Source organism: Cariama cristata, unplaced genomic scaffold (genome assembly GCF_000690535.1).
Source record: "Cariama cristata isolate BGI_N322 unplaced genomic scaffold, ASM69053v1 scaffold62, whole genome shotgun sequence".
In the NCBI taxonomy this organism is placed as follows: Eukaryota; Metazoa; Chordata; class Aves; order Cariamiformes; family Cariamidae; genus Cariama; species Cariama cristata.
The window spans coordinates 29,900-40,804 of NW_009605311.1; the positions used below are offsets into that span (position 1 = coordinate 29,900).

At 43.5% G+C, this 10,905-nt stretch overlaps 1 protein-coding gene across 1 annotated transcript in view; it reads right to left on the reverse strand.

Moving 5' to 3' along the window:
• Positions 1-8,088, reverse strand: part of ADRA1A (adrenoceptor alpha 1A) — a 16,273-nt gene extending 8,185 nt beyond the window's left edge. The window contains exon 1 of the mRNA XM_009695887.1: positions 7,206-8,088. Coding sequence (XP_009694189.1) covers positions 7,206-8,088 — 883 coding nt within the window. The remainder of the gene's footprint in view (positions 1-7,205) is intronic.
• Positions 8,089-10,905: the final 2,817 nt, after the last annotated feature.

Sequence of the window (10,905 nt, forward strand, 5' to 3'; positions counted from 1 at the left end):
CCCCCCCTTAATTTCTTTTTTTCCTTGTTGTTGCTGAGGGAACACACTGAAATGTCAGTGTGGGGAATCTAGCTCTGAGTATTTCCTCCATGGCTGGAGTTCAGCATTTTCTGATATGAAAACTATGTTGAGGGTTAGGTTGTCACAGCTTTTATTACTTTTATTTTATTATTATCAGCTGAACAAGGAAAAGACAGAGGAGTCAGATCTTTATTTCTCTGAATAACTGGACAACCCAGCCACGATGATGTGGAGGGAGTGCACAAACTGCTTGCCTTACTCTCTGCGCTCCAAGTAAAGGGGTAGGAGGGACAGGAGGATCCTGCGCTTATATTTACTACTGCAAGACCATCTATCCAGTTTTAAAGAAGAAAAGAGGTGATTCGTGAAAAGGAGTGAAGCTATTTTCCTTCTGTATGGGGAAACGCCAGGACAGTGATTCCCTGGAAGGCTGGTGCAATTCTACACAGTTCTGCTTCCCAGGAAAACTTTTGCTTTCTCTCCCTTATTTTCCTCATCAGCAGATTTATTTACCCTCCCATCATGTAAACGCCTTCCTTCACAGGATAAGACAATACTACCCATTGCTTCAGTATCATCAATCAAAATGGTCTCGATTCTGCAGGAATTTGGTGACTTTCTGTTCAGCACCTGCAGTTAACGTGTGACTGAGGGGTCCCAGCTCACTGCTGAATCTCACACCGCGGCAGTTCCCATTACGCTGCTGCTTCAACCATGGGGGATCGATGAATCACACGCACTGCCTTTTTGTGCCCCAAAAGACCCTAAAAACATGTTTAAACTGCTCTCAGAATCTCACTCCGGTTGGAGCCTGTGTGTTACTCTGAAATGGAGTTCCCGGGTTTTGCTCATTCAAACACGGCTCTCTGAAGGAGTCGGTAGGTCGGGAGCAGGGTGAATTGCAGGGTATAAACTTCCAGAAGTAGCAGATGTTTGAACTCCTGCTGTGATAAGATACCAGTGAAGCGGAGACCCTGACTTTACTTCCCTGACCCGACTCTGTCATATTCTGGTTCACGATGCCAAAGGAACACGGTCCAAAGCCCGGTTACTCTGACAGCAAGCGGGCAGGACGCGGAGTGGCATAGCCAGAAACCGTGGGAGTCGATCTGAACACCTTCTGGCAGAAGAACACATTGAATTGAAACTTAGATGATCTTGAAAAGACCAAGAGGCCATGAAGCTATACCTGACATGTTTTTCACTGCTACCAAAAATCAGATGGGTCCTTGAAGCACAGCCTTTGGGAAATACTGTACCTCAACAGACAAAATGGAAGGTTGGTGCTGTCCCAGCATTGCACCACAGACGCACACGGGTCAATCACGCCTTTGCAGGGTGATGAAGGTAAATGAATTCCTGTGCCTGATGGCATACAAACAGCTGCAGTATTCCTGTCGGGTCTGGCCACCTTTGACTTCCAAAAATAAGTTTCCCATTTACAGCTGAGTGGACCGGGTATGAACTCATGCCTCTGGAGCCCAAGCAAGGTGCTATAATTAAATCAGTCACCTTATTAAAACATATCAGAAATGATGATGTATACAACAAATGTAAACCTCACAAGAAAACACAGAGATAAATCCACCAACCTCTAGATGTTGGTGCGTGTTCCTACTCCTTACCTTGTGACCTCCTGAGACATTGCATCAATGGCAGAGGTAGAAAACCGCATTTTATTTTTCTGGTTTACCTCTAGTGAAAGAAGGGAGTCATTCTCTTTGACTCTGGTTAAAAAACTACCACAAAACAGTAATTAGAAACCAGCTGCAGACAGGCACATAGACAGGATTAAAGGGTTCCCTTGACAGTGTTTGTGTCAGTTCACAAGACTAATTTACTACCCTGCTACAAATATAAATACCCTCTAGCGTATCCTCTTTTCTGCCCTCCTCATCATGAGAATGATTGACAAACGCTGAAAGCCTTCCTCTCCCTTGCCCGGTTTAATAGCCTGAATTTTTTTCCCCTGTGACATCCTGGCTCAGACTTTCCCTTTTTTCTTCTTTCTGTTTCTGAAAGCAGCATCTACAACCAGACAGATTTAAGCTACCTCGCAACAGAAAGTGGACAACAAACAAAGCTCTGTGAGTTTGTTTGTTTGTTAAGATGAACCATCAATCCCTACTTAGGACCATTTTTTGTAATACTCCAACCCTTTTTCTTTTTTCCATCAATTCCGTGAATGTTTCACTTCAAAACAACCTCCAAGCACTGTCATCTATGTTGTCGAAAAGAAACCTTCTGAAAAATTCCTAGGACAGCCCATAAGTGTTTTCCAGTTACAGGAAAAGGTTTGCTCTGTCAGTTGTGACCTCATCCCCACCGTCACCTTGAAAACTGGTGCCGTCGCTAGAGGCACACACTGAATTTCTGGACTCTTCTAGCTCTGCGTATTTCTTTCTGTACCTGTCCATCTGTCTATGTCCCTTTCTAGCAATTGCAAGAGGACAAGAAAAAAACAGAAATGGAAGAAACATGCTGTGTGTTATTGCAGAGTGCCAGGACCCAACAAGCCCTAATTGCCCAGATGAGCCTCATCTGTGGCCCCTGCCCACAAACCCTCTGCCCGTTGGCCCAGGAGCCGCATATAAGCTCAGGCTCTTCTCCTTAACCTTCTTTGAGTGATGTAGGCAAGATCAGGCTTGCTCTTTCTTGGCTCTGTTTTGTGTTTGGTGGTTACTGGGCTCTCAGCTGAAGCTGTTGCAGATGCCACCTCTGCCTATCTCTGCTCTGGAAGGGTGAGTGCGCGCTTTTGGGGAGGGCATGGCTCTTGCCTGTGCTGTTGTCACCCTCTCTTCCCGGGTTGTTCCCTCCTGGAGCAGCCCTGCTGTTGCTGCTCATTGACATTCAAGTCCTTCCAGGAGCCTGTTCTCAGGTTTCTCATTCACCTTCAAGTAGTCCCTATTTGCTAGTGCCTAAGAGAATGTGGTTGCTCCAATTTGACAAGCAATATTGCTTACTTCACGGCATTGGGGGTTTTTTTGCCCCGAGATCTTAAAAAACTTTGCCAACATGTCAAAGAACGTCTTAAAGAACTTTGGGAAGGGAAGCGGGTTTTTGCTTTATAGCTCACTTGAGAAAAAGAAACTTGATGATGAGAAGGTTTTGACTAAAGTAGCTGATAGCAGCTCTATCACCTGCTAGTCCTCCTATTTAGAGCATAGATCTTAGTTCCCTTCAGTAGAGCAGTGGATTCTTGTTCACATAAAGGATTACACGTGGAGCGTAATGCCCTGTTTGTGACGCCTGACTTGTGCTCCTCCCAGCTATTTGAATGGAGTGCTTACAGCAGTTATGTTTTGAGAAAGGAGCCAAGCACGGGGTAACCAAAGCACTAAAAAGCTTTTAAAGCTATTCTTGCCATATAACTTAACATGAGGTGATGTCCAATGGGGAAGCTCAAGTCACCCAGAAGTAGCTAGCAGTTGGGAATATGGTGATTAAGTGTTGTGGAAGAGAAATAAAGAGGCCAAGAAAATGATGCAACAGGTGTAGAAGATGATTTCTGAGAGCAATAGCAAAGTAGGCAGGGAACCATCCCCTCCAGCTGCCTTCTCTGAAGGGCTGAATAAAAAACTGCCTGGGTGGGGTAGAATGCTCTTGTGGTCTGCTTGGTGCAGACATCATCCTGTACTAAACAAGTGGCAGGCAGTATTTGGAGCTCCTAAACTGGCAAGTAATATATTCAGAAGATTAGTATTTCCTTCTCTTGAATATTTCCCTTGTTTACTTATCCTTATAGAAAGGTGGATGCCTACAGTAGAGTGAGGAAAGATTGGTGGACATATCTGAAAATCTTCTCTTTGGGAAGCAATTGCAGACAGCTATAGATGTGCAGGGATGATAAAGTCTCTCTCTGCAATCTAATACTGGGGCTAAATTGCTGCATGTGATTGCTCTTAGGAAATGACATTTATAGAAAGAGTTTGTGAAGAATTCCCCCAATAAAGTTAATTCAGCAATGGGTTTACAGCTTTTTTTGGGCGTAATAGCAATTCAACGGAAGGTTTGCAGAATGAAAAAGCAGTCTTCCATCAGACTTCAACTGCTGTGGAGTAGAGACAGAACTTGAGATCGCTAAGAACGGGTCTCTTATATAGAGGCTAAATGGCATAGGCAAAGTCCCTCATAGTTCTTGCTGGCTCTTAAATTAAACTCCTGATTAGGTGCCTATTGCTACCTCTCACCCTGGACTTTGGTCAGTCTAAGCCTTCCCTAAACTGTCGTGGAAAGGGACCTCTCGTTGCCCTAGGAAAGCTGTGTGACTAGACAGGAGGAATCAAGATTTGATTAGGGGAATGCAAAGACTGCAGATCTAGTTGGGACAACAGGTTTTTTAAATAATTTGTGAAGACATGTTTGCCTTCAAAGAAATTTTTGCAGCAAAACTTTGAGACTGGGAGCAGATCCACTGGTCAGCTCTAAAGAGGAAGAGAAAGTACATGCAGAAATGAAAACCTGACTTCTTCCAGGGGAAATCAGCTGTTTTGACACTCTTCTGTGTTACAGAAGTTTTGTGAGGGGTGGGTTTACTCTCCAGCATGCAGAGAAAAAACAAATCTCACCCTCACTTATCTTCATGTGACAGGATTATCGTTCCATGTCTTACTGCACAGACGTCAAAGCCAAGTGAGAAGGTGTGTGGGACTACTGGACTGAAAGTCTTTGCGCAGACCCTTTGTCTGGAGTGAAACTCCATCCAAGGTAAGACATACATTACTTACACAGATTGCAACTGGCACCTTTACGCACTGGTTTCAATTAAAATAGTGTCTTATGGCAAGGATGCTCAAGTTGTTTCTCTGGTATTTTTCAGCAGCATCTGCTGATATGGATATGATGCCTTTATCTCCCTCTTGATATCCTTCTATCACTCTTGCCCTTCCCATACCTATGTCTCAAAAGTTTCTACCACTATTTGTTATACACTTTGAAAAGCCTGGTATTTCTCATTTTAAAGTGGTTCTTGGCTGGTAGAGTTGACTTTAGTAGATGTGAGGATCTTGATCTGCTGTAGATCATAGAAAAATAAACTTCTGTTTTGGTAACTTCTGTTGCATAGAGTGATAAGCACCTGCCAGTTGTCTGGAGTGGTTTGTGTAGCATAGTTTAAGAATGTCTGTCTCATGGGCAGCCTTCACTGAGGGAGGTCTGGCTGATGGGACCGTTTACAGGTCTGTCCCATGACCACAAAGCTGCAGAGCTGGTCTTCTGCACAACAAAGTTGTTGTTGCCCAGCTGGCTGCCAATGATTTCAGCACCGGAGTATTCTGCACATCTGAAAAGTCTGACCTGTGCCACTAATCTGCTGTGTGATCCTGGGCGGATCACTTCACCTGCCTGCAGAATAGATCTGAAAGTGTTCTCCATTATATAGGTATAGAGGTCCATATGCAATCATCTCTGGGTGTCTGTGGCTCTGGGTGGGACAGCCTGCCTCAAGGTGCGTTTCCTTGGGTTTTTGGAAGACATGGGGGTTTTTTTGTGCCACTCATCTGTTTAATAGTCTTTTGTCTTTGAACAAAAGCAGCAAATAGGTTTTGAAAGACTTATTATGTGCTTTAAAAACAACATAGTAACCCCACAAAGACAGCGAAACTAACCTCAAGAAAGTTTCCTTATAAGGGATCAAAGAAAGATGCAAAGCCACTCTTGAATCCAGAAAATTTCTCAAATCCAAAGCAAATTAATTAACAGCTTTGTGTGGGCAACCACATATGCAGATGAAAAGTGTGTTTAATGCCTTCTCGCAAACCCTTTTTGGGTATGTTTCAGACATCTTGACAACCAGCATTCCAACATGCTGACATCCTGGACAGCAGAGCCAGGCCTTTCAGAGCTCCTCCTTATCAAACATCTACATCTCTTACTCCAGCACTTCCCGGTATTGACCAACACAAAAGATTCCGTATTTTTGGGTTTCTCACACGGCAACATTAGCAACAGGATTTGTGAAGCAACTTGGTAATTCTGGTAAATCCAGTAGAGGTTAATTGAAAAAGAACAGCTTTTTGCAAGGCTTAAAAAAAAAAAAAAAAAAAAAAAAAAAAAAAAAACCTAAAAAAGCAAATCCTTAAATATTCTTTTCATGTTTAGGTGAGGCTGCTTTTTCTTTTTCTTAATTGTACACATTGTTCTGTTACTAGCTAAAACTTCCACACAATCTTACTTTATTTTTCCTGTACAGCATAATCCCTTTCCATAAGAAAAGCTACTGAAATTGAGCCAGTCACAGATTTAAGGTTCCATGTTTCAAAAACTAATATTTAGTACAGCTGTCACAGGGCAAACTTCAATGTAATGTGCCACATACATCGCACTCAGATATAGGTATGAAATTAGTATTCTGCTTTTAAATCCTGAAATCACATCAAAGGTGACTGAGCAAGGTTTAATTAAAATTCTAATTACTGCTTTATATTTTGGTGATAGCAAAGCAGAACAAATCCCTGACTTCCTTGCCCTTTAGAATTACAACTGGTGAATAAATATTCATATTCAGCATGATGGCTGAAACCAGTGTTTGGCCAGTGGGCTCAGTGGGTTTCCACAATAGATGTAAGCCAGAGAAGTATAAAATTAGTTTGAAGGATCCTCACTGCTGTCTTCTGACTGGTCATACGATAAATGAAATACATTGGTTTCATTTGGAGTATGGTATCTCATTGTGTGAATTTCCTGATGGTGGGAAGTATTAGGTGCTGAGCGCTCCAGGAGATCTGGCCCCAAGTCTGCAAACTGCTACTTTGACCCTGAATGTGTTTATATACCCTTTACATATTTACCCCACCTGAAGAATGGGCTGCAAACTTCGATGTAGACCCACACACATCTAAAGCTGTTGTTCCTATAGCAGACTTGGTCAGAAATAACAGTCCTAGTTTTGAAAGAGTATTTTCTATATGGAAAAAGAGTATTTTCTATATGGAAAAGGAGTACTAGACCCTTTCCATTATTTTCAGAATTTTATGCCTCTCATCACCAGAGATGTTTTGTTTCATTTGAGGCTTTCATTTTTTACGTTCTCTGCTTTGTGATGGTGAATGTTTTGATTTTGACAGCTTAGCAATAGAAAATGACTCCCTCAGAGCTTTTCTGGTCAGCATTATTGTACACAGGCGCGAACATGGCCCTCCCTCGGGGAAGGCGCTGTAAAAGGTAGAGGGTTTTGCTTTACTTACCAAGAGGCATTACTACAAAGAATGGAAGCCAGCAGAGAACAAAGCATCCCACAACTATTCCCAGGGTCTTGGCAGCTTTCTTTTCCCTGGAGAACTTAAGGAGTCGCACTGAAAAATGATGCTTGCTCTTGGGGTTGGTTGCCGATCCGCTCGCTTCAGGAGCATTTTTACGATGGATCCGAAGGGTCACTTCTTCAGAACGAGATCTCTCTGTCTTCAGACCAGAAGTCAGGCCTTTGTTTTCCCTTTTGGCCACTACATACACTCGGCAATACATCACCAAGATAATAGTTAGGGGGAGGTAGAAGGAGCCTAGAGCAGAGAACAACACGTAGCCAGGTTCCTCGGTGATTTGACAGATGGTCTCGTCTTTTGGTGCTGGTTCCTTCCAGCCAAAAAGAGGTCCGATTGATATCACCAGAGACAATGCCCAAACGCACAGTAATGCCAGGAGACCTCTCTTCTCTGTCATTATACTTGGGTACCGCAGTGGATAGCTCACCCCGATGTACCTGTCTATCGAGATGATACAGAGGCTCATAATGGAAGCAGTGCAGCAAAGGACATCAACAGCTGCCCAGATGTTGCAGAAGATCCTCCCGAAGGCCCAGTAGCCCAAAATCTCCATAGTAGCTGAGAAGGGCAGGACAGTGGAAGTCAAGAGGAGGTCAGCTACGGCCAGGTTAATTATATAATAGTGGGTGACGCTCTGAAGATGTCTGTGGCAGGCTACAGAGAGGATAACCAGAATATTACCCAAAACCCCAAAAACAATCAGCCCCCCTAGAATAACACCTAGTAAAACGGCCTTTGAAATGTTCACAGGCCCCACAGGGTGGGTGCAGTTGGAGCAGTCGGAGGAGTTTCCAGGGAGGAAAGCCATGGCGAGTGGCTGGTAACGTTCATGCGAGGCAGTTGTACTTCACTCTCTTTTCAAGTAGACAGAGCGATAAGGTCAGTTCTCTATACAAGTTCTCTATAGGCAGGTCCTATAGGCAACAGTTGCCTGGCTTTGCGAGGGAAAAGCGTTTTTAAGAACATCTTAGAAGTGCAGCACCAGGAACAATGAGGATCCAGAAACATATTAGAAAATCGACCTTTCTCCCTAAGTTTTTACCATTATAGCACAGTTAATAGCCACCGTTTCCAAGTCAAATTTAACTCCTTTTGCATTTTTCTTGGGGTGTGGAGGTGAGGCTACACAAAGCGGAGGCTATTTATCCTACTTTCCAGGGTTATGTGATGAGAAATATTGGAATTGCAGGTTAAAATAATTTCTGTCTTTTTGGGAACATTCAATATTTAAGTAACATAAATATTCCAAAGGGTCTCAAATTTAAGTTCCTCCCAAGAGGAAGTCACTGATGCTTTTAACTACCTTGTGTTAGTCCTGATTCTGCCTTACGATCTGCTTAGAGACCTGACTCTGGTCAGGTGGAGACTGCTGCTGCTGTGTCTGCTCAGCAATGCCATTTGAGATACCCGCCACTACTCATCGTCAGGGTCTGAAGTGTCAATCAAAGCTTCTTCATGCTATGAAGTCGTTGTTACTTGAGGTCCCGGGCTGCGAGTTAAAGTTCGTTTACATCAGCTTCTGGCTTGCTCTGAAGGGGAGAGAGGTTTGCCGTGTCAACGATGCGCGCTCTTGTGCTCTTTGCAGATCATCACCCCCCTGAAGGAGATAGACACAAACAATATGATTCCCAGAAGCAACGTTCACTACTGCCATGGTTCCCATACAAGAATAGAGTGGAAGGCTATTTTAGGGAGCCTTCCTCGGGCTGGCTCCAGCCAGTGGAACCAACCTTTTTCAGCCCAGTATTGTTTAACAACAGCGAAGAGACAAATGTGGATTTTGTTGCCTGAATTTTCTTGCCGTGTTCTCGGCAGCAGTCTGTTCTCCTTTAGGGATAGCAGTCAATCCCAATTATCAGTTCATCTGCGAAGACCACTTCTAGGAGTGACAGAAACCTGTGGGGGACAATTCAGGACTGCAAACTGAAGTAGATTTAGAAATCCAGAATTTAGTTTAAGATTTCTTTGCTAAGTGACTCCTTTACCTACTGAACTGCTTGTCAGTCCAGCTAAACTGCCCATTTTGGAAATCTATAGGGAAAAGCAATTCCTGCCAAGCAGAAGATGTTGCAAGGAACAAGTTTCCTACGGAGTATCTGGAATCCAAGCTCAGCCTTAGCTGACTAAATATGGAGAAAAGGTAGATCAGATGGAAAAGTGAGGATAAGCCTGGGAACTGAGACATGGGGGGCACGAAGGGGAAAGCTGCCAGTGTGGGCTGAAAAGCCTTTCATGACATCTAGATGTGGGTATAGTATTCCCATCCAAAATAATGATCAGACACGTGAAAACCCACAGCTAAGACTACCCCTGTTAAATCTGAGAAGGTAAGACGCTAAGTGTCCTCATATTAGGTCTTTCAGATGAGTCCCTCAGATTGCACTTTACACAAACACTGAGCAGCAACAACTGTCACATAGCTGAATCTCAAAACTGAATTTTCCTGCAGGTGAAGGTATTTAAAACTCTGAACCCCCAAAATTCCCAGTTCACAAGCAGGAAGGATTGAGAGAGGAGATGAAAATGTGTTGCACTGTGGGAATTTGCCTTCTGTGCACTGAAATGAAATTGGATCTTACGTTTTCTTTCCCACGAGAGGATACAAGTTGAAGAATAATTCCAAGAAAGAAAAGGACAGATTTTACTAAGCACGTCAATGAAAAGTGACTGTAGCATCGAGCATCTCTAACCACTGTAACTGTAGTCATTATAAGGTTGATAGTAGACTAGAAAATTAAGAAATTATCACACTTGGGTTTTAAGCACAAGAAGCAAAACTTCCCAGCAAGTCAAGGAGATGCAGCAGAAAGGACTGACAGAGACATTAATGCTCAAAACCAACTAGATAATGCTCAACCTGTGGAGATAGATGGTTTGGGGAAAAGCATACCCTAGACTCTTGTGCCTGCCCCGATCCACACTCACCTCTTTGGTGTCTAGAAGGCAGCACAGCTCCTCTGAGCATCTGGAAAGGAGATTCACAGCACAACACAGCAGGCTCCTCTCTTCATGCAGGGATGGGACTCTGTGCCTGAAAATCCATTGCTTTTCTCCCTTGATTTCCCCACTAGCATTTGGACGGCTCACAGTTGCACTGATTCCCTGTATCTCAGTGCTCGTGAGGGGCTTGACTCCAGCATCCCCCAAGGGACCCCTCCCCAGTTGCAGTGCTCAGCTCCACACTGTCAAGGAGCAGCAGTAACTTTACTGCTCTGCTGATGTAGCAGGCAGTAGCCTTGCCACTACCGTAATCTCCTGCCATTCCCGTATTGCTCAGAAAGAAAGAGCACTTAATTTGATGACAAGTGGTGTTTTCAACATTTTTTTTTTTTCCATTCAAATCTACCAGTTCCTGCAGAAATCATCAGAAAGTGGAAGGCAGCTAACAAACTCCTGTTTATAGGCTGGCAAGTAATTCTCGTGATATAAAAAGAGAATTGCCTGCTAGGCAAACTGAGGGTGAAGAAAATAACAAGGAGGGGCAGCCCTGCTGACCATGCAATCTGCATGCTGGCACAAGTACTGGGGTAGGCAGCACAGCTACCCTGGAGATGGGGTATTTCATAATATTATTATATTATGATTAATATAATATCATAATAATATTATATTTCATAAGTATGAA